Source organism: Lepidochelys kempii, chromosome 3, assembly GCF_965140285.1.
Source record: "Lepidochelys kempii isolate rLepKem1 chromosome 3, rLepKem1.hap1, whole genome shotgun sequence".
NCBI lineage: Eukaryota > Metazoa > Chordata > Testudines > Cheloniidae > Lepidochelys > Lepidochelys kempii.
This window is the reverse complement of record NC_136382.1, coordinates 12,672,219-12,696,587: the sequence shown is the minus strand read 5'-3', so window position 1 is coordinate 12,696,587 and position 24,369 is coordinate 12,672,219. Positions and strand designations below refer to the sequence as shown.

Genomic DNA, 24,369 nt, shown 5'->3' with positions numbered 1-24,369 from the left:
TTTCCATGGTATGCATCCGATAAAGTGAGCTGTAGCTCACGAAAGCTTATGCTCTAATAAATTGGTTAGTCTCTAAGGTGCCACAAGTACCCCTTTTCTTTTTGCTATATCTAGAAAAGAATTTCACGTCGAATGGGCTGAAAAACAAAGTACTAAATTTTTAGAAATTTCAGATGGTTGGAAAAACGGAGGAAGAAAGAATTTTCATTGCAAAAGTTGAGCACTTCCTCAAAAAAATCAGCACAAAAAAAAGTAAGATGGACTGGTGACATGAAGCCTATCAGAGAAGGGATGTAACTGAGTGAGCTCTCTGCTGGCATCTGCTGCAGAGCAAGGGGAATCAACTGAGTGAGGTTGTACCGGATTTAAATACCAACTGTGTTCTTTGCTGTCACCTGCTGGAGAGCAAGGGGAGTCAACTGAGAGAGGCAATACCTTATTTACATATTAACTGGCTATTTTGGGGACATTGGGGTATCATTTGGCTACATTTTGTACTTGGGGACAATATTTTGGAGATTATCCTGTTGGGAATCACCCGGGCAAAGCCTGGATACTGACTGGGTTGGGATCACCCTGAGGGAGACTAATGTTTGCTGAGGCTGGGGACAGAGGCCTGGGACTTACTCTCTCTTTCTTTGAAGTCTGATTATGTTCTGAGTTGCTGTTAGAAATGTCTTTTTGGTGGCATGGGCGCTGCTGGATTCTTTAGATCAGTGTTTCTCAATGTATCAGCAGCGTTCCATGGCAACCTCCAGGCCGGTCCCTGAGATTTCCCTGAGACATTTTAGGAAAGCAGCAAGCTGGTCCCTGGTATCAAAGAGGTTGAGATGCACTTCTTTCAATTACTGGTCCTTTTGTAACTGAAAGAGCTGAGCTGAGAACTGCAGTTGCCTTTGTGAGCAGAGCTCAGCTGTGACTCCTGCTGTTTGACAAGAAGGAGGCAGCGCTCAGCAGCCATTTTTGTCAGCTGGCCAGCAGTAGGTAGAGCAAAGTGGCAGGTGGGTCCAACCACAGTATCCTGCAGACAGAGCAATTGGGTGGACTACGGTGGGAGCAGAGGAGTTTGCAGGCCGTTTCACTGGTCCCCTCTAGTGAGGCCTCCCTGTCCTAGCTGCTAAAATCATTATAGCAGGACAGGTGGCAGAGCCTGAGAACTGCTTAAGAAACAGGGACCCTGATTTTCTTGGGACCACAAACAGAGTGGGGAAAGTGGGAACCCATGAACTGCAAATAGGGGATTGGGAGGTGGAAAAATTGCATCAGCCACTCAGGATCCAATTGTTTGTGGCTGTGACACATGCCCCCCTGAGGTAGTAGGTGACAAAGTGAAACTGCAAAATTTGTCCGAGTTCACCCTTTCCTTTCCCCAATAAAACTCATTTAAACCTCTGTTGAATGTGCTTGCGAGTGGGTCCAGTTTTGCCTATCAAAAGGTGGCCAGAGTGGATATGGGTTCCCAGATTACTGCGGGGGGCTCCAGCTAATAGTAAACAAATGGTAGAGAATCCCCTAGAAAGAAGGACCCAGCCCTTGTTACTCCCAACACCCCTGGCAGAAGTGTTATAGTACATTCGCCTTCCCCCAACTGCTTCACAGCTAAATTACACCTTCATGGTACCTCTGCTTGGGTCAGGGCTGGTCCAATCCCACAGAACATCCGCAACATAAGGCACCGCACTGGAGACAGATGATCTTGACATTTTATTATTTGAATAAGTATTGTAGCATCCCCATCACTGAACACAAGACTGAGATGCCAATTACACAAAGGAAAAAGCAGTATTAGCTGTACAGAGAGTGAAACAGTAAGGACCACTTTCAACATCCACTCCTGCTGAGAGCCCTTTACAGAGAGTTACTAGTACAATTCTGATAGACCTTGCACCAACGCTGCTAGGCAGGCATTGGCACCATGAGAAAGTTACTCAGGACAGGTTCCATTATACACAAGTCATCGGACACAACTCTGGGCATATGGTTTTAGAGCTTTCTATCAATATCATCTCTCTGTGTATAAACCTATTACACCATATAATGCAGAAGTCCAAACCTTCAGTCTTACAAATCACTGGGCAAAAGGGAGTTAGTAACACTTTGCATCCTTCTCTGCTTGCCCCTGGAGAACACTGATAGAAATGAGCACTAATTCAGCTGACAGTACTTATGGAGTTGCTGGGTAAAGTTTTCATATGTGCTTGAGTCCTGTTAACTTTAAGTGGGACTTGGTGCTTAAATCCCTTTGAAAATTAATGGGACCTAGGCTCAAAAGCATCTAAAACAATTAGACATTGTTCTTTCAATGTATCATGTATCTTGTTCTACTCATTCTACAGGAAGACTTATTAACATGGATGAGAACTCTGGACAGAGATCTGGAACCACATGTATCCCTTAGAAACTCTGCAGCCTTAAATTCCTTGATATGTAGAACCCTGGTATTGAAACAGGTTACCAGCTCAACAGTTCCTAACCTTTCCAAACCCTGTCACCAATCTGGTTTTGAAATTCCAGATAGGGCTGTGAGATTCACTTATCCTTGGCTTCTCTTACCTACCATCAAGTCTAACATTGCACAGCAGGAAGAGCCTTTGAATCACATCTGCCAAGTCAAACCTGCCTACTCCTGGGAGCATCAATTAAAATCCAGTTGTAGAATCATTGTTCAAAATGGTCCGAATATCACAGCTCAGGTTGAGTTTCCCTGAATACTTATGCTGCAAAAGGACAAATTATCTTGACTTGTAAATGAATCAGATTCAGGTCTTGAATCACTAGAGATTATGGAACCCAATGTCATTTTGACAGTCATTTTCCTGACTAAGTGCATATTAATATCCCATTTAAAAACCTGAAAGTATGAGAATTTATAAAACTGTCGCCACCAAATGGTGAATTTGTGCATTGCCATTGTAAAAAAAGTAAAAATTACACTTTAGGCAGACATTTAAAAAATGGAGGAAGGGTTTAAAAGGACCACCTCGGAATGAGAAATCTATGCTACGTGAAAGTGTACAGCAAAAACTTGTATCCTGAGCTCTCCACATGGAGATAAAAATCTCAAATCAGCCTCAACTATTGTGTCCTGAATGAAGCTCGTTAGAGATTGCATACAGCTGAGACTCACCTAAAGCACATTTAGAAGACAAGTAATTTGTACTTAAGGGCTTTTTGCTACTCATAAAAACAAAAACACTCCAATGGTTTTGGAATCAAACTAATCAAAACAGACTTTGGATCCCCAGGCCTTCAAGAACCAGCTTCTTTATTTCTTCTCAAACTCCATGAGACAGTACAGAGCTACAGCTGCAGAGTTTGCCAATTCCAGCTTGGGCTATAAGTGGCAGAAAGTTCAGTTCTGCCAAGTAAGGCATTCAGGATGGGCCTAAGGACTCATAGGAGAAGCGTTTCCAACTCCAATTCATGAGAACCTGGCATCTCCCACCCCGAAGCTCAGATTAAGAAGATAATGTCATCAGACATCATGATCTGGTTATCGTCTTGCATGCGCTCCAATGCCACCTTGACTTCAGCCGCCGAGAAGGGGTCAGGGTTATCCAGGTTGATGGACTCCATCAGGCTCTTCAGACCCACCGACTGCGCATGGGCAGCTCTGAACACCTCCAGAAGACCAGCCTTGAAAGCTTTCAGCCTAGCCAAGCAGGAGGAAAGGTAATTAGAACCAGAAGCTAGACTCAAATCATTCTTCATTCACAGCCATTAATTCTTCCCCAGAGAGAGTGTCACAGTTCCCAGCATGAGATCAAAGATTGAGGACCCTAGCACCTGCAACCTACCTTGGGAATTTTTAAGGGGTCACCTTATCAATATTCTGTGATTCTGTGAAAATGGTTAGTCTCTAAGGTGCCACTAGTACCTTAGTGCCTTATCTGCCAACCACGTGAGTCAGGGTCAATGGTATCAGCTATCTGACAGAGTGCCTTCCAAGCAGTAGGATTCCAAAGTGCTTTACAAACTAGATAGAATTGCTGCACCCGACCTGGAAATGCTGTTCAAGACAGGAAGCAAATAATACCCCAACTGAACTGCAGATGGTATTTTACCCACTTCAGAATCTGGTCAGCTCATAGGGGTTAAAGTCCCCTAACTCTTGTGACTGCTATTAAATGTATGAATGGTTTGTGCAGGATTGTGTTCTACTCCACGGGGGAAAGGTCACCACAGCTCCACCAAGAACTAAAAACAGTGGGGGGACTAAGGCAAGTCACTAAGACTGTAAAACTTCCCCAGAGAAGGACCATTTTCTGGGGTGGTTTGGCTCAGACTGGGTTTGCCAAAGCCCAAGCAAGAAAAAATGAACATGGGATACATAAGTAGACCCAAGGCTTCAGCAAACAGATAGCGACAACTCTCATGGAAGGGTTGGAAAGCACGTTGGCCAATCAGACTCCCTATGTGGGAGACGGGTGATTTCTGACAGGTTTAGTAAGCATGTATGACCTGTCATTCGATACGTTTCCTATGTAACGCTTTTACTCAAAGAATAAAAGTACTTTGCTTTAGCAAAGCTGTGTGGTGACCTGTAACAGTCTTTGGTGACAACGCACAGCCCAGATGCTGGCCTTAAGGCAGACTGGCTGGCTGGAGCTGTCACAGTGCAAGGCAAGGAGCTGGGCTGTCTTACAACCACCAGTTAGAAGGGAGTGGGACATGGGACCCTGCTCAGAGACACAGGATGGCTGGAGACCTGAGAACACAGGGGTACAGGCACCTAACTGTCATAAAGAGTGCCATGTGATCTCCCGTGACCAGAAGCCCTGACCATATCTTACATCTATCCTAAGTGGCAGCATGCACCTCAAACAACACAGTCCCCCCCCCTTAGCACCATGTGGGGCAAGGGCTCAGTACCTAATCAGAGATGCTAAATGGGTCACTCATACCCCTTCCTGGGTATTTACCAGAGGTTTTCCATTCAAATACTGCTCTAGCTCGACGCTGCTGAGTTTATAAGGCCTAAGGGGATTTAAGCCAAGATGGGGCTACGGATGCATAATATAGTAATTAAACTTCCACCTCAGGCAGACTTAGTGCCCAGAAAAAGCATGGTGCTCTGGGTATATCTGAGCACAAGATACCAGTGGAGTGCACACATTTCCCTGGCACTTGGAACCGCAGGCTCAGGTGAGACTTGCAAGGCCACAGCTGGTCTCCTTATTCTCTTTACTCTAAGGAATGGACGTCTTCCAACGCCCAGTCTGCTCCCCCAGCTGGAGTTAAATCCCATGAAGACACGTACATTATCCTAAATTCTGTCTGCAATATAAGCCCCTAGCCCATCCACCCACCCCCCCAATTAACATTCAATATTGCGAGCAGGGCAAAGAGTCTGTTACCTACATGGGGTCTGGCTCAAATCCACCCAAGCCAGTAATGACCAGGAGTTGCTACCATCCAGATGCCTATTTGAAGTGAGTCAGGGCTAGTTAAGTATCTGCATCAAAAGCAGCCTTTCTATACACACTCAGCAGGAAGAGGAAGGTCTGGACTGCCCCTCCTTCTCCCCCAAGCAAGGAGAAAGGCCATACAGAGTGGGTCAGCTCATACTGCCCGATTAGGCTGAACCTGTTTTGTGAACGTCAGTCTCCAGGATTGTCAAGCTGGCTCAGTATTTTATTTAAAAGGAAGAGTGGTGAATCCCCCAGAATTTCCATCTTTGTTTCTGGATAAGAGTTTATTTGATGCTAAGCCACAGAGCTGACCCGTTTGAGATCCAATGACATAACTCCCCACGGCTTCTTTAGCCCACCACTCACCTTGAGTCAGCCAACTCGGTCTTTTTGCTCCCTCCAGTCTCCGCAGGTTCAGGGGTCTTTGGGGTATGTGCCTGGACTGGAAGCAGAAAGCGAAGATGAGACATCTGGCAACTAAGAGCTACACGTCATCCCTCCAATGCCTGCGCGCACACAAGATACAGTAGCATCTGCTGCAGCAACCAGGGGTTTAGTACCATGTTTTACCCTGTATCTGTACAGTATCTTGCAGCATGGCGCTGTCACTAACTTCTTTCCAGAGCAAGGATAGTATTCCTTCCATGTAGTTTTACAGTGGCTAATTAGTCTTACTGTTAATTCAGCGTCTAGCACAATGGGACTCTGGGATGCTACCATAATAATTAATTAATAATTAATATCCACCCTCTCACCAAAGCCATGGAAGGAATAATGCCACTGGTACACCCTGGTGATTTCCATAGCTGTATCTGATTTCTGTAGTGGTTACTTTCAGATGTCTGGGGAAATGGGAGCATGACGATGACACAGCATTGCTACCTATAGCATACCATCCTGGTACTCAGTTTGGATTTTAGGAGGTCTTTAGCACTCATGTGCCCATCATGGCAAATAAACTGTTCCTCAGCCCAAGACATCTCCCTCCCAGGAAGACTTGCCCTATGCACACTCTTTGAGATGGGAGCAGGGTCTTCATCTCTGGTTGCCTAAAAACAACAGCCCCTTGAAAGTGGGCCCTTGTAAAGCACCGCAAGAGTGCAACATCAATGTGTAATGACCACGGTAAACTTTTGCTAACAGCAAGGTTGCTATATCCTGGACCAGTCTCCCAAGCAAAGCGGTGGAAGCCCACTTTCTACAACTGGACAGAGGCTATAGGGAACAATCCTGCACTGGCCCCAGGGGTTGGAGCTGATCATCCAAGGTGTCTCGCTCCCACTTTCCAGTGTCTGAGAGAAGCTCAGTTCATCTGTTGCCCCAAAAGCTGTGTCAGCAGGCAGCTTGAAACACAGCATGCCATCCAGTGGACTCTTCCACAGCATGCTCAAGTCCAGCATCAGGCAGGAGACAGCAACTTACAGCCCCTTGTGCACACAGGATCCAGGAAGAGAGGGAAAGAAAGCCACTCACCTTCTGGCATTTCCTCTTCTGTGTCACTGAAGTCATAGGGGTCATAGGACTCCCCCTCTTTCGCTTCCTGATCCCCAGGGTGCGCCTTCTTCCTCCTGCAGGGCAACAGAAGGTTACTGCCACTCCTCACCACTCTAGGCAATACACCTCCAATTCCACAGGGGAGGCACTTCACACCTCTAACCACTGGGCGGGGATACAGCCGGGCCACCTGCAGATTGCTGGGGAACTCAGTGCTTCTCTTCAAACACTGAAGGAAGACACCCGGGTTGGTTCTGGTAACAAATGAGGAGCAGCCCTGAGGCTGGCCAAAGCATTTGGAAGTTTATAAAAAGATTCAGATTTCCACCCCTCAAAAATCATGACATTTTCTAAAGCTTTCTCCTCTGCCTCCAAGTCCCAGACAGAGGTTCCAAACCTACAGACAGTTGGTGAAATACCCTCTAGCCAACAGCCTCGGGGGATTTAGCTTTGTTAAATGCAGTCTGACCTCTCCAAGAAAATCGATTCCTGGAGTTGTTTCTGCACACAGATGCGGCTGGTCAAGTTCACAGTCTCTCCCATCCAGTTGGGTTCGCCAGTCCCAGCTAGTGCTCCCTCCCAACATGCATCTCCAGCCCCCAACACACCTCTTTTTCTTTCTCTCTCCACCCTCTGGTTCCTCTTCCTCTTCAGTCTCTGTATCATCCTCCGCCTGCTTCTTGCGTTTCTTTTCCTTTTCCAGCACCTGCAAAAGGGAGCCAAACAACCCAACCCAAGCAGATTAACAGGAGAGTCAACCCCTCAGGCACTGAAGTTTTGGAATAGCCTTCAAAGGGAAGCAGTGGGGGCAAAAGACCTATCTGGCTTTAAGATTAAACTTGATAAGTTTATGGAGCAGATGGTATGATGGGATAATATGATTCTGGCAATTAATTGATTTTTAAATATTCATGGTAAATAGGCCCAACGGCCCATGATGGGATGTTAGATGGGGTGGGATCTGAGTTACTACAGAGAATTCTTTCCTGGGTATCTGTCTGGTGAATCTTGCCCATATGCTCAGGGTTCAGCTGATCGCCATATTTGGTGTCGGGAAGGAATTTTCTTCCAGGGCAGATTGGAAGAGGCCCTGGAGATTTTTCGCCTTCCTCTGTAGCATGGGCCACAGGTCACTTGCTGGAGGATTCTCCGTTCCTTAAAGTCTTTAAACCATGATTTGAGGACTTCAATAGCTCAGACATAGGTGAGAGGTTTATCGCAGGAGCGGGTGGGTGAGATTGTGGCCTGCATTGTGCAGGAGGTCAGACTAGATGATCATAATGGTCCCTTCTGACCTTGATATCTATGAATCTATTTGATACATGCTGAGTCTCCAACAGAGAAGTCACAGCCGTGGTCTGGGAACGAAAAGTATTTTACTCAGCAGTGGAGATCTCAGAGTGTTGGGTATCGTAATTAAGCCTCAACACCCCAAGATGTAGCCTATCATGCCCATTTCATACAGGGAAACATGCACAGAGGTGGAGTCACCTGCCCACAGTTAGCAGCATAACCAGAAATAGAACCCAGGAGTCCTGACACCCAGGATTCCAAAATTACTACAATGCTTACTCCTATGGTACCTCTTGCTGCAGTCTCCAAGCACCATGACCCAGGATTAAGTCAACTCGCCACGAAAAAGAGCAAAACTCCAAATCCTTCCCAGATTAAAGACCGCCAAGAGCAACTGCCATTGCTTGCTTCCTAGACCACGCAGCAAGGAGCCCATTGCAGCTGGGGTCTTGGAAGGTGGCTCGCAGCAGCGAGTCTTCTACCCCGCGCTACAGCTGCCAAGCCCCAGCACTCAGCCTGGACTCCAGCAACAGCCAGCACCACAGCTGAGAGCCACACGAAGAAAAGCCAGATCCTGGAAATTCCAACAGGAGGTTTGCCCCTTTAATTTAATCCTTTGGCAGCCGGAGTCCTGGGTGGTTGCCACGCCCTGCGGGCACCCTGGCTACACTCTCACCTTTTTGAAGTAGGCGAACTGCACCAGCTCTACGGCAGCTTCCGCGTCCTGCAGGTCGATCGTTTTGTTCATCCTGGCCTTTGCGTGGGCCGTGGAAAGCCTGATCAGCGTCTCCAGCGTACGGGCCGTGACAGGGGAGGTCTGGGAGGGGAGAGGAGAAGACAGTCCAGCAACTGAGGGATCAGACAATGGCTCCATGTTGCGGCAATGCCCACATGTTCATTATGGTCCATGCTGGACAGCTGCAGGCAGAGTCCCAGCACAGATAGAGCAAGGCCACACCCCCGAAAGCCTTAGTCACGTGCTGCTGTAGTCTACATATGTCTTAGGATGCAAAGGAAGCCTGTGGAAGACACGCCCCTCAAAGAGTTGAGGGACAGTGCCAGTCATGGAACAGGAATAGTATGCACATGATATGCTGTGGGCTATAGCCTCACGTGATCCATAGCATCCCAGCGTACTAGGCCAGAGTGAGCCTTCGCTTGAGGCTCAGCATGTGTCTTTGGAGAAAGGACCATGTGAAACTTAAGTGCATGCGATTTCCTCCTCTGTACCCCCCGCCTCCCCATCTCGGGGAATCGGCATCGGAAATGTGCTGCTCCGAGAAGCACTGGCAGGCTCCAAACTGCAATTCAACTGCTTGAAAGCCAACTTTAGGGCAAGGGAAATAGACCAACATTCCCCCCCCCCCCCCCCCAGAGAATTATTAGCAAAAGCCTGGGAGAATGAGAGGAGTTCACCTCTCTGGAGCATCATGCCCCTAAGTGGGCGTCTCACAAGAGAACATCTCAGGGCCGGATGTGTGACTGTTTCCTTGGCCCATGGGAAAAGGATGGAGCTGACCCATTCTGGTCTCTTTCCTTGTCTGCGCCTGCCTCCCACACCCCGGAAAGATTTGCTCACCCTGGCAATGTCGGAGCTTATCTGGTCCTGGCTGCGGAGGCGGGAGTACTCCTCCGCTATGTAATTCGCTGACTCTTGGGTCAACACCGGCTTGATGATCTTGGCCACATGGATGTATTTTCTCATGAACTCCATGCTAACTATCTTCTCTCTGGCAGAGACACACAAACATATACACAAGTTACGGAATGGAACCAGGAGACTCCATTTTTACTGTGCCGCTCCCTTCCAAAAGGAAGTCGTCCCCCTGGCAACATGAGCAACACACAAAGAACAGGAACACTCCGGGCTGTACGTGGAACATACACATGCATGGAATGCTCAGCCACATACAATGTTCTTCATGATCCTCTTACAGACTTGTGGTATGGGCCAGGTGCAGAACGGCTGCTGTGTTCCATCCCAGGGCTGGACACCTGTCCATAGAGGGCTAGTGATCCTTCTATGGATCCTTCCACACAAATGGCACTATATAAAGGCAAGGTACTGCTGCTGCAGGCGACATTTCTCCCACTCCCTTGACAAGCCCATAAAGGAGCTTAGGTGCCAAAGCCCCAGCAGTTTACAACCAGTCATACCGTGAACCTCCTCAAAGATAAAAACCATGACTGAATCACTACAGGGATGGGGCAGACAGGGACACACTCACTTGTGCCTCTTGGGGCCATGCAGAAGGTTGTCGTGTTTTTCATACACTTGTAGCTCCTGGTCCTCCTCCTGCACCACATTAGGATCATCCGTAGCCAGGATCTCTATTGCGCTGCCCAGGGGCATGGCTGGGGGAGACATTAGGAGAGCAGGATTTACGCATCATCCAGGCCCGAACCCTTGAGAGGCTAATACGTAGCTTGGCTAAGCCACAGATATCAACCCAGAAACCTCTACAGCTGACTAGCACTGAGGTGAGAGAGCCAAGGTTTAGGGTGGTAACAGGGCGTGTATAACTAGGTAAAATGGGATGCGACTGAACAAAGCAAACTGTAGACTAGACATCAGGGAAAGCTCATTTCCTGCGAGATCCGAGTATCCTTCCAGGGGGAGTGGAGGAAACGCCCAACTGGACAGGACAAGCCACTGGAGAACATGCTGCAGACAACAATTTGCACTGGCCCTACCCCGGAGATGGACTAGATCCAATAGGATTTTCCTCTTATTTAAGACTCTAAGAAAGGAGAAGCTCGAGACCAATTATGCTGCAGGTTTTGAGCCCTCAGGAGTTTTGCATATCACTCAGCTGAGCTCACCCGGTCACTAAATCAACCAAGACACAGAACAATGCAGGAGAGCACTGGAGATTAGTATGGCTCTGCCCGAGTCAGATACCTCAGCCACTCCCAGTAGCTCAACCTGCTGTTTATTCTGCTGCTGGTTTTCACCTACCACTTTTGCCACGACTGTTCGGATAACCAGGCATGCAGCAAGCTACTGGCGGGCGAGAGCTAGTCTGCTTAACGGTCAATGCACTACAATGGGGGAGATCAGAGTCCAGCCCCTCAGGGCACAGGAATAAAGAGAAGCTTCCGACCAACGACTACGGGTCCCCAGATGGCGAGTGCAACATAAAGCCTAGAGAAATTTGGGGGTGGGGTGGGTAGGAGGGATCCCACGGTCTTGGGCAAGGGAGAAGAAACACGGTCAGTTGGATTGGGTCAGACCAATGGTCCATCAAGCCCAGTAGCCTGTCTTCCGACAGCGGCCAGCGTCAGGTGCTTCAGAGGGAACGAACAGAACAGGGCAGTTATCAAGTGATTCATCCCCTGTTGTCAAGTCCCAGCTTCTGGCAGTCAGAGGACTAGGGACACTCAGCATAAGGTTACGTCCCTGACCTTCTTGGCTAATAACCAGAGATGCACCTATCCTCCATGAACATATCCAACTCTTTTTTGAGCCCAGTTATACTTTTGACCTTCACAACATCCTCTGGCAATGAGTTCCGCAGGCTAACTGTGCGTTGTGTGAAAAAAATACTTCCTTATCTTTGTTTTAAACCTGCTGCCTAATACTTTCATTGGGTGACCATTGGTTCCTGTGGTATGTGAAAGGATAAACAACACTTCCTTATTCATTTTCCCCACATCAGTCATGATTTTATACACCTCTATCATATCACCCCTTAGTCGTCTCTTTTCCAAGCTGAAAAATCCCAGTCTTTTTAACCTCTCTGCATATGGAAGCTGTTCCATGCCCCTCATCATTTTTGCTGCCCGTCTCTGTACCTTCTCCAATTCTAATATATCTTTTTTGAGCTGGGGCGACTAGAACTGCACACCGTATTCAAGGTGTGGGCGTACCATCGATTTACATAGTGGCGTTATGATTTTCTGTCTTATTATCTATCCCTTTCCTAATGATTTATAATATTGTTAGCTTGGACTGCCACTGCACACTGAGCAGATGTTTTCACAAAGGAGTCAAGATGAAAGCAGGTAGGGGGGAAAAAGAGAAAAGACTCAACTCACCATCCCCATCCTGCTCGCCAGGTCCTCGATACCGGTGCATTCGCAGGACGTGGTCCGAGATCTCCCTGTCATGCTCCGGGTCCATCTGATCCAAGACTATGAAGAGCAGATCGAATCGGGACAGCAAGGAGTCTTGAAGGCCAATGTTCTCCATGGGAGTTTTGTACTGATCGTACTGCAAAGAGCAGGGAGATGAGTTACAAGAGACCCTGAAACTATCAGAAGCACTTGGACATCGTGGCTTTTCGAGGGACTGGGTGTCACAGGATTTAAGAACGAAGGTGCTAACACACCATCCTGGTCTGAACGCTGCCCCTGGAAAATAAACCCAGCAGTATTGCTCCGCTTCACCATGCCTTGTTGCCCCATTTACAAAGGGAACTGGTACATTTTACATTCTGCCTCCCCCAGAGTCGACACCAAGCCAGGCACTTTCCAGATCAGAGCTGAAAACCTCGTGTTGCTTTAATTGCTCAGTTTAACAGCTCTTGAGCTGAGCTCCAGAAAATGGCCTAGAGGCCATGTTCAGTCTCCAGCTCATTCATTTCAAGATGGGGTGCACTGGACGTGAGGGCAGAGTCTGGGCCCAGTGTGGACATTAGGATATGTTTTTGGCATCCACAGCTGCATGGAGACCTACCCAGGACCCTTTTATTTTGATCAAGGGTTTTTACCATCTAGAATTTTTATCCGAGCCTCTTGCTCACCCCTCAGGAGATCAGATGATCCTCTCCTGGAAGGTGGGTCCGGTCTCAGTAACTACTAGGAGAAGAGCTGATCCGAGAGAGCCCCACCGACAGCACTCGCCCTGACTCACCCTGCCGTAGACAGGATTGGCTGCAGCCAGCACACTGCAGCGGGCGTTGAGCCTGGCATGGATGCCTGCCTTGGCAATGGTCACGCGGCCCTGCTCCATCACCTCATGGATGGCCGTGCGGTCGATGTCTGACATCTTGTCGAACTCATCAATGCAGACCACGCCCCGGTCAGCCAGGACCATGGCTCCAGCTTCCAAGCGGCGTTCACCTGGGGGGTGGAGCAGGGAGTAATCCAGGGTTATGTACGGGCCATCATCCCCAAGCCCTCCCCTTCGCTCTGAAATTCACAGAGATCTGACAGATCCCCGGCATCTGGGGTTCAAATCCCCAAAACTCTGGTGCCCAAGGAGTACGTGAAATTCTGGCTTCAGAGACCGCTCTGCCTAGCTCTCCGCAGCGGAGAGTGGTGGGGGCAACGCAGGGGAAGTCAGGGAGATGAATCTTCAAGACAGAGAGGCATGGGAGGACCTGGGGGTGGGATGGGACCACCTTGGGTGAAAAGTAACCAGACCCTATTCAAAGAAGCAAAGTTCTCGCACAGGTACTCCCAGCAGCAGGAAGGCCAAGCAGCTCTGTGCGGTGATTTAGGGACATGGCACTACCAGCTCCTGCTGCCGATTGGGATCCCACACAGGATATGGGAGAGCTGAGAGCCATCTACCTAGCTGCCCGGGCAGGCGCCACTCAGTGACGTGCAGCCTGAGAAGATGTAAGAAGCTGCACCCCAGCGGACATCCGCCAACAATGCTTTGGCACCAGAGAAGAGGTTCCCATCATGTAAAAGCTTCCAGCAAGAGCAACAAGTGGTTCTGTGATGGCGGACAGATGTTACAGCAGCCTCGCATCTTACAAGCCATTCCCTTTACTTCCTGCCTCACAGCATCCTCTGCCAGCAGAGCGCTTCAACGATAACCTTACCGGTTTCTTGGTCCGTGGTGACGGCAGCAGTCAAACCAACCCCGGAGGAGCCCCTACCGGTGGTGGGGATGGCCCGGGGGGCTGTGGAGAGCACGTAACGCAGCAGCTGAGACTTGGCGACTGAAGGGTCTCCTGGAAAGGACAAGTCCGAGCAATAATGAAGTGTCCCATCACACAGGCTTTGCCCTCCCGTCACCATAGCATCCCAATGCCACTCCCCTCCACCCTACCTATCAGCAAGATGTTGATGTCTCCTCGGATGCGGCTCCCGTTCTCCAGGACCTTCTCCACCCCTCCAAGCAGCATGCAGAGAATCGCTTTCTTGATATACTCATGCCCGTGGATACTGGGGGCCAGAGACCTCGAGAGTTGGTCAAAGACATCCTAAGACAGAGGAAACGAAGTGTACCACATAAAAAAATCCAGCCAACAAGAATGGCTTCCCTTTCAAGGGACATGATCAGGTAGTTCAGGCTTTGCTAGTCTAATGAGTGGGCTTAAAATCAACAGGAAAGGAAGGGGCTTTCACTGGCAACTGTTACACATCAGGCACGTTCCCCTGCAGGACAGGAGCCCCCGACAACACGGGGCTAGGTCAGGAGAACTAGAAAGAGAGACACTGATTCAACTAGTCCACTGTATCTCAGCCAGCTGAGAAAAAATGGGTGTTTTAAATCCCTTCAGCAGTGACCTAAGGGGAAGAATTTTTACAATGCGATTTTAACCTGGGTGCACCTCTGAGAGGCAAAAAAGGGAGGTCTTTTCTTTGTTTTGTTTTTTTTATATTGGGCCAGACCTTACATCAATGTTATTTACAGAAGAAAGATTCTGAGCTTCCTTTAACATTCCTGCCCATTGCTCAAGTTCCCTCCCTCATGGTAAAGCAGCAACCCCTTTAAGAGCAAGGTCGCCTGGGAAATCTCTCCAGGACATGGTTCTGAAGGGAAGGTCAATCTGAGGGCACTCTCTGGTTAAGAAAAGACCTGCAGGCACTGCAGTAAGAGAGGAGGGGTATGGATTAGGGTTGATTTGTTTCTCTAATAGGTAAGTGTAGGATATGACCTTGTATCCTTTGAGTCAATGCTCAAACTTTGATCAGCTAAGGAGAAGGGGAGGGTCTGAGAGTGAGAAAACCTAAGACTTCTGCGAAGAGCAGACACGACTGGATTCCAGTGTGATCAGTGCATGCACAAGAGAGACGTTTGATCAGATAGACGCTGAGCTAGTATCTGAAGAGCATCAACATGAAGCAAAGAAATTGTTTATGCTGGGCCGAAGCGATGAGAAGAAACTAAGCAAATGATACAGGGACGACTGAGTAAGAGCCCCCATACACCTGCACAGGATAAGTGGGGGAAGCTATATCTTTAGAGCCATTTAAAGCTGGACAAAGTACTAGAAAACATTCCAAGCTACCCTGCCTTGCGCCATGGGGATGGGTTAGCTGACCAGTGTTTATGTTCCCATTTCTAATATACAATTTTCTACAAGGTGTGTTTGAAAATAAAGCTTAATACCTTTGAGCGACTTTTGCTAAATCTCTTGATCTTGGCCACATCAGAGGCAGAGTAGAGAGGCCGAACCTCTTTGCTCATCTGCTTCACATGGCAGGCGATCAAAATGGTTCTGGAAAGGAGAGGGAGCTTGGTCAAGTCTAGAACACAAAAACCCTGCAGACAGACCCAACCATCCAAGGTTACATCCATTACAGCAATCACCCACAGCGTCCTTCCATAAGGGTCCACTCCTCAAGCCGAGTCTTGGAGACTCTGGAAAGCTCAGAAAACGATGTATCCTGATGCCCTCATGTCTGCTTAATTAACTGAGCAATAAGACCATTTTTCATCTGTGTCCGCAATACTACGTCTCTATCCTTTGTTTGGTCCTGGCCATCCACAGTCACTAGAGAGCTAATGGAACCTTCCAAGAGATTCAGGGTGTTTGACTCGGTGTTCTGGCCTAATTACAACGCCATGCTGCTGTTCAACAGCTATTACATCCCACCCCAGAGCTGGCTGCATCTCAGTGGCAAGTGAAGCGCTCCTCCTATAAAAGGTAGAGCATTCTGGGATCTTTCACGATGAAAGCAGCAATATGAAGGGAAGGTGATTACACTGTGTGCCTCACCTGAATGTCCCTGATGTGTAGCCCCCCTTCTTCCCCGGCAGACAGCGGTAAGTTCCAACAACCTGGATTCGGTCCCCAGGCTTCACCCTGTCCACCAGGTCATCATCCAGAACAACGTCCACAGAGCGAGGAAGCTGACCAGCTGGGGCCTTCTCAGGCATCTCCTGGATGGTGATGGTTTGATGGTCCTTGTAGACAGAGAGGCCAAATTCCGTCTCCAGGGGATTGTTCTCTTCATCCTGGATGAGCGACACAGTAATGAGATGCCTCATTCACAGGAGCATGGCAAAGGAGTCTCTGGGATCAGATGGGGTCACCCACACAGGGAAGGGAGGCTGGAGTGTCCCTTGTGGTAGCAGTGAGACAGGACTGTGCTGCAAGGGGCTTCTTTATTGAGGCTGCTGGACACAGAGACCTTGTGGTTCATCCAGGCTCTCCAGCTCCCAGACTAACAGCCTGTACTACCTAGCGTGAGCCCCTTGGGCCTACCCAAGCACTAGGACAGACTAAGCAGTCATGGAGAGCTCTGCTGGCTACACCAGACAGGCAGTCACAGATCACCCGTGCAAGAGCAGTTACACAAGCAAGACCTTCAGGTGAGAAGAGTGTTATTTGGTCACTGGCAGCCCAATTACCCACTATGTTCTCCAGAGACCGAGTGATCACTCTGCCTAACAGACCATTTGATCCAGTCTGACTAACAGATGCTTCTGTCTCACCAGGAGCCTAGGTTTGAACTCCATCAAATCCAGCACAGACTGCGAAACAATTCATAAGCTGCCTCCTCTGCGCTGCTGCCTTCAGGACTGAAACGGTGTTAACCGATGCAGATGTCTGTTTCTTGGGAGGGCATTCAACTGGCCGAGAGGAGGGGCTCCACATACATCGGCACCTCTGCTACAGCAGAGCCGATACATTACTGTTGTTTAATCAACATGCATGCCCCACAGATGAAGCCAGAGGGAGGTAACTCGCTCCCAATAGCTATATGGGACAACTGCAGTGAGGTCCACTGGAGTCAGGAGACCTGGGATCTATACCCAGCTCTACCACTGGCCTACTGTATGGCCTTGGGCAAGTCACTTCCTTCCCCAGGTCTCTGGCAAATATTTGACGCTGACTCCGTTTGCTCACCTTAGTGGGGTAGACAGAGCTGGATGGAAAAGCTTCGAGAGTCGTCATGTCCGTGTATCGGCGTTCAATGGTCTTCTTGGTAGCAGGGCAGTAATGGACGCTGCGGACGATCTTCGGACGTACCAGAGAGCCTGCATTCAGATTTGTTTGGTGGGAGGAAAAAGTTAGGAGGGAAGAAACCCTGTAGACCTTCCCCACTCATAGAATCTCAGTTGGAAGGGACCTCAGGAGGTCATCTAGTCCAACCCCCTGCTCAAAGCAGGACCAATCCCCAACTAAATCATCCCAGCCAGGGCTTTGTCAAGCCTGACCTTAAAAACCTCTAAGGAAGGAGATTCTACCACCTCCCTAGGTAACGCATTCCAGTGTTTCACCACCCTCTTAGTGAAAAAGTTGTTCCTAATATCCAACCTAAACCTCCCCCACTGCAACTTGAGACCACTACTCCTTGTTCTGTCATAGAATCATAGAATATCAGGGTTGGAAGGGACCTCAGGAGGTCATCTAGTCCAACCCCCTGCTCAAAGCAGGACCAATCCCCAACTAAATCATCCAGTGCAAACCAATGCAAGCTGGTTAGCCCAATAGTACGTTTAATTCTAGATGGGAAGATCTGCTACCACTGAGAACAGTCTAGATCCATCCTCTCTGGAACCCCCTTTCAGGTAGTTGAAAGCACCTATCAGATCCCACGCCTCCCCCCCCCCCCCCCGCCCCATTCTTCTCTTCTGCAGACTAAACAATCCCAGTTCCCTCAGCCTCTCCTCATAACTCATGTGTTCCAGTCCCCTAATCATTTTTGTTGCCCTCCGCTGGATGCTTTCCAATTTTTCCACATCCTTCTTGTAGTGTGGGGCCCAAAACTGGACACGGTGCTCCAGATGAGGCCTCACCAATGTCGAATAGAGGGGGACGATCACGTCCCTCGATCTGCTCGCTATGCCCCTACTTATACATCCCAAAATGCCATTAGCCTTCTTGGCAACAAGGGTACACTGTTGACTCATATCCAGCTTCTCGTCCACTGTCACCCCTAGGTCCTTCTCTGCAGAACTGCTGCCTAACCATTCGGTCCCTAGTCTGTAGCGGTGCATGGGATTCTTCCGCCCTAAGTGCAGGACTCTGCACTTGTCCTTGTTGAACCTCATCAGATTTCTTTTGGCCCAATCCTCTAATTTGTCTAGGTCCCTCTGTATCCTATCCCAAGCCTCCTTATCTACCACTCCTCCCAGTTTAGTGTTATCTGCAAACTTGCTGAGGGTGCAGTCCATGCCATCCTCCAGATTATTAATGAAGATTTTGAACAAAACCAGCCCCAGGACCAACTCCGCTTGATACCTGCTGCCAACTAGACATGGAGCCATTGATCACTACCCGTTGATCCCGACAATCTAGCCAGCTTTCTATCCACCTTATAGTCCACTCCTGTTCACCATGGCTTCAGCAGTGGGGTTTCTACCTGTTCCACTGGGAGATCATCCCACAATAACAGATCTCGGGGCATGTTCCCTGACAACAAGCCTAAATTTCTCAGCTACCTTTCACTCCATGACTCCTAGTTACACCCTAGAGCATCCCTGACGTTCCCACTGCTCTAGTGTCTACAGATAGCTATCAATCCCACGTGTGCATTCAGAGGGAACATCTCAGCCCCCGCACACCATACTCACATTTTGTCACAATGCCCTCCACGCAGACCACGCAGCCCAGAAAACAGGATGTCAGCGTCCGGGGCGTCACGTGTTTGGAACCAAAGCTGCCCTCGAGCCCGATGTAGAACTCCTCATACTGCTTAGCGTACGTGGCATCGATGGATGCAACAAAGTCCTTCAAGGCACGCTGAAAGGCGACCAGCTCCTCGAAGGCATTGCTCAGGAGCCTGTAGCAAAAGGCAGCAGGACTCTGGTCAGTTCAGCTGCTAGGAGAGGATCTTGCCAGCACATCCGCAGCAGGAAGACCCTTCCTTCACACAGTGGCAATTCCGAATGCCTTCACAAGTTAATAGCAGAGCTGGGCAAACACCAACAGATATTTCCCCACCACTCACATGAGAATTCACTTCAGTCAAGAAGTGAGTGTGCTATGGACATTAAGTCCCTAACCAGGTTACGCACCTAACCCCCACCGCAAGTCTATGGGATTTAGGAACCAAAGTGACTGAGGCAGTTTTGAAAGTCTCACTAGGTGCCTATCTGTAGGTGCTGAAATATTTGTGTAAGTCTGGCCCTAAACCCCATTAGATTCCTAAATTACCTGGGTGCTTTTGAAAGTGTTCCCATCCCTTATATTCGCTTTCTGCTTGCCAAGGTCAAACCCAGGAGGGGAGCATAGCGTTGACATCATCTAACTACATCATGATAAAAGCTACCTGTGACTCATCTCCTGTGATTTTACATCAAGATGGCTAATGCACAGTAAAAAAACCAAAACCAAAAACACACTACACACGCACCCCTTTTTGGCAGTGAAGGCATAACCTTAGGTCAGGTCCACACAAGAAACTTTTGCCAGTATTGCAAGTCTGTTCGTGGTAATTTTTTTTTTGGGGGGGGGGGGGGGCACCATTTTAATATGGCCTATGGTAGATGGTTAAGTGCTTTGGCTGATATATCTTCTGTTGCTCAGGGACCCGTTATAAGGTATAGTGGCAAAAACACTTTAGATGTCAGTGTAAGCTGCATCTACATTAGGATGGTTTGCTGGTATAAGTACACAGGCAAACCTTTTCTAGCGCAGACTGGGCTTTAGAGAGAAAGTAATAGCTTAACCCATTGGCCTGCCTACAAAGTTTGCCAACAGGGCAACAACTGTAATGGCTCTCCTCTCATGCCAGTCACAAAACCTAAGGACATTCAGAAGCTTGCGTGCTATGCAGTAGCCGAATGGAAAGTATCTTGCTAACCGCTCTTATCCAGTCCCTTCAGAGGCCACTCTTACCGGTTGGCTCTCTTCTCATTCTTCCTCCGCAGGTCATTGATGCTGACAATCAGACGATACTGATTGTCACTGATCACATCCCGGACTTTGCTCTGGTAAATCCCCTGATCCTCCTGCAACATGCCATGGGAGAAGGGTTCCATTTTACAAAGTTAAGCCAGTGAGATGCAGCCCTTTTGATCTGATTCCAGAGTCTTTAGTGGCTCAGAAAGTCCCCAACTGTTATTGATGCCAGAATCTCTTTGTTGCAAGGTGTCATAAATAGGAAGGGTAGGGTAAACACCTTTAAAATCCCTCCTGGCCAGAGGAAAAACCCTGTCACTTGTAAAGGGTTAAGAAGCTAGGATAACCTCGCCGGCACCTGACCAAAATGCCCAATGAGGAGACAAGATACTTTCAAAGCTGCAGGGGGGAGAAACAAAGGCTCTGTCTGTCTGTGTGATGCTTTTGCCGGGAACAGAACAGGAATGGAGTCTTAGAACTTAGTAACTAATCTAGCTAGATATGCATTAGATTTGGTTTTGTTTAAATGGCTGATAAAATAGCTGTGCTGAATGGAATGGATATTCCTGTCTTTGTTTCTTTTTGTAACTTAAGGTTTTGCCTAGAGGGATTCTCTATGTTTTGAATCTAATTACCCTGTAAGGTATTTACCATCCTGATTTTACAGATGTCATAAATATAAAGGGAAGGGTAAACCCCTTTGAAATCCCTCCTGGCCAGAGGAAAAATCCTCTCACCTGTAAAGGGTTAAGAAGCTAAAGGTAACCTCGCTGGCACCTGACCAAAATGACCAATGAGGAGACAAGATACTTTCAAAAGCTGGGAGGAGGGAGAGAAACAAAGGGTCTGTGTGTCTGTCTATAGTCTGTCTTTGTCGGGGATAGACCAGGAATGTAGTCTTAGAACTTTTAGTAAGTAATCTAGCTAGGTACGTGTTAGATTATGATTTCTTTAAATGGCTGAGAAAAGAACTGTGCTGAATAGAATAACTATTTCTGTCTGTGTATCTTTTTTGTAACTTAAGGTTTTGCCTAGAGGGGTTCTCTATGTTTTTGAATCTAATTACCCTGTAAGGTATCTACCATCCTGATTTTACAGGGGGCATTTCTTTATTTCTATTTACTTCTATTTTTATTAAAAGTCTTCTTGTAAGAAAACTGAATGCTTTTTCATTGTTCTCAGATCCAAGGGTTTGGGTCTGTGGTCACCTATGCAAATTGATGAGGCTTTTTATCCAACATTTCCCAGGAAAGGGGGGGTGCAAGTGTTGGGAGGATTGTTCATTGTTCTTAATATCCAAGGGTCTGGGTCTGTAGTCACCTAGGCAAATTGGTGAGGCTTTTTACCAAACCTTGTCCAGGAAGTGGGGTGCAAGGTTTTGGGAAGTATTTTGGGGGGGAAAGACTCGTCCAAACAGCTCTTCCCCAGTAACCAGTATTAGTTTGGTGGTGGTAGTGGCCAATCCAAGGACAAAGGGTGGAATATTTTGTACCTTGGGGAAGTTTTGACCTAAGCTGGTAAAGATAAGCTTAGGAGGTTTTTCATGCAGGTCCCCACATCTGTACTCTAGAGTTCAGAGTGGGGGAGGAACCTTGACAACAGAGGTGATTCTTCACTTTTTCTTCTATTAAAATTCTTCTTTTAAGAACCTCGTTGCTTTTTCATTGTTCTTAAGATCCAAGGGTTTGGGTCTGTGGTCACCTCTGCAAATTGGTGAGGATTTTTATCAAACCTTCCCCAGGAAAGGGGGTGTAGGGTTTGGGAGGATTTTGTGGGGAAAGACGTTTCCAAGCGGGCTCTCTCCCGGTTATATATCGGTTCAACGCTTGGTGGTGGTAGCAATAAAGTCCAGGGGGAAAAGGAAAATAGTCTCTACCTTGGGGAAGTTTTAACCTAAGCTGGTAAAAATAAGCTTAGGAGGTTTTCATGCAGGTCCCCACATCTGTACCCTAGAGTTCAGAGTGGGGAAGGAACCTTGACACAGGGAAAGGCCAGATAGAGGGAGGCACTCTCAATCCCCCTCCCCACCCTGGGGTACGTCTGCACTTTGAGTTGGAGGTGCAGTTCCCAACTTGTGGAGACATACCCACACCAGCTCTGATGGAGCTGGCTCACTAAATTCAGAGCATAGCCATACCAGTGTGAGCCGCAGGAGGGGCTAACCACCCAAAGAATGTACCTGTCTGAGAGCACAGGCACATACGTGAGGTGGCTAGTACCCTCCTGCCGCCAGAGTTACAATCTATTTAGAGCACATTAGCTCAATCAGAGCAAGCACAAGAATGTCTCCTCCAGCTGGGAATGGCAGCACAGGAGCAGTTTGTAATGGGGGTGGGGGGGGATCTCCACCCAGTAGAGGCCAGGGTGGGGGAGAGCTGAGAACCCACAGCTCACCCTGTGGGGCTGGAGGAGGAAACAGGAAACCCAGGAACAGCCCTCCCCCTCCCCCCCCCGCACCCCTCCGCGGCCTCCCCCCAGCACCCCTCCCCCCCAGCACCCCTCCGCGGCCTCCCCCCCGCACCCCTCCCCCCCCGCACCCCTCCGCACCCCTCCCCCCCCCGCACCCCTCCCCCCCCCGCACCCCTCCCCGGCCTCCCCCCCGCACCCCTCCCCCCCAGCACCCCTCCCCCCCAGCACCCCTCCCCCCCAGCACCCCTCCGCGGCCTCCCCCCAGCACCCCTCCCCCCCAGCACCCCTCTGCGGCCTCCCCCCAGCACCCCTCTGCGGCCTCCCCCCAGCACCCCTCTGCGGCCTCCCCCCAGCACCCCTCCCCCCCAGCACCCCTCTGCGGCCTCCCCCCAGCACCCCTCCCCCCCAGCACCCCTCTGCGGCCTCCCCCCAGCACCCCTCCCCCCCAGCACCCCTCTGCGGCCTCCCCCCAGCACCCCTCCCCCCCAGCACCCCTCTGCGGCCTCCCCCCAGCACCCCTCTGCGGCCTCCCCCCAGCACCCCTCTGCGGCCTCCCCCCAGCACCCCTCTGCGGCCTCCCCCCAGCACCCCTCTGCGGCCTCCCCCCATCCCCTCTGCAGCAGGGCCGGGAGCTCGGGGATTTCGGCCCCCCGCCGCCGCCGCCGCCGCCGCCGCCTCACCTCGTCGTCCAGGAAGTCGAGGTAGTCGCGCTGCGCCTCCCGCAGCTCCGCGTCCTCCAGCCCCGCCGGGGGGGCCGCCATGCTGCCTGCGCTGGGGAGCGCGGAGCGCGCCCTGCCCGGGGCTCCCTGCGCTCGGGGCCGGCTGCGCGGGGGCGAGGGGCGGCGGGACGCGACCAGAGGCTGCTCGGGGCCGGGGGGAGGGGCGCGAACCCGCGGAGCAGAGGGGGGAGGGGCGCAGGCCGGGCCCGCCGCGCTCGCGCTCCCGCCGGCTCCGCCCCTGGCGCCAAAACGCGATGCCTTTTCCCGCCACGGAAAAGGTCACAAAAAGGTTCCCAGCCTGGCCTTCTCCCATTGGCCAGCCTCTGACGGCGCCGGCTCGCCGCCAGCCAATAGTCGAGCGTGAGGGGAGGAGCCCCACCGGAAGGATGGGACTGGATCCCAGCTCCAGCCAATCACCGGGGAGGGCGTGTGGAACTGGGGGGCGTGGTATACCGGAGGGGGAGTTCTTTCGAGCGAGTGAGAGGCCTCTGCTGTGCGAGCGCTAGTCCGCCCTAGGGCATGCTGGGATATGTAGTTTCTTCGAACTGCTCTGAGTCGGAGAGAACATTGCATGCTGGGAGGTGTATTACGGCCAGGGGCATGCTGGGATATGTAGTCCATCAGGGTTGGCTGTTTTTGGATCAGTTCCGATTCTCTGAACCAGCAAATCAGGCACTGAAACGTTGCTAACCCAGCCCCTGTCACTCAAAAGCCAGGAGTGAGGCCCCCAAACTCATGAGATTAGTAATAATAATAAATGGAAAGGTTTCAGAGGAACAGCCCTGTTAGTCTGTATTCGCAAAAAGAAAAGGAGGACTTGTGGCACCTTAGAGACTAACCAATTTATTTGAGCATGAGCTTTCGTGAGCTACAGCTCACTTCATCGGATGCATACTGTGGAAACTGCAGTAGACATTATATACACACAGAGACCATGAAACAATACTCTCTCCCACCCCACTGTCCTGCTGGTAATAGCTTATCTAAAGTGATCACTCTCCTTACAATGTGTATGATAATCAAGTTGGGCCATTTCCAGCCCAAAACCAGGTTTTCTCAAACCCCCCC

The 24,369-nt window shown here is 49.8% G+C and overlaps 1 protein-coding gene across 1 annotated transcript; it reads right to left on the bottom strand.

Moving 5' to 3' along the window:
- Positions 1-1,691: 1,691 nt before the first annotated feature.
- On the bottom strand, positions 1,692-23,547 carry MCM3 (minichromosome maintenance complex component 3). Its single transcript, XM_073335702.1, has 17 exons — positions 23,263-23,547; positions 20,171-20,283; positions 18,904-19,112; positions 17,234-17,364; positions 16,100-16,338; positions 15,490-15,598; positions 14,203-14,356; positions 13,973-14,104; positions 13,054-13,262; positions 12,237-12,411; positions 10,427-10,553; positions 9,778-9,928; positions 8,875-9,015; positions 7,514-7,611; positions 6,885-6,979; positions 5,778-5,853; positions 1,692-3,652 (listed from the first exon to the last, which is right to left on the bottom strand). Exons 1-17 carry the CDS (start codon positions 23,341-23,343, stop codon positions 3,454-3,456), a joined length of 2,439 nt encoding a protein of 812 aa, XP_073191803.1. The 5' UTR covers positions 23,344-23,547; the 3' UTR covers positions 1,692-3,453.
- Between the last annotated feature and the right edge of the window lie 822 nt (positions 23,548-24,369).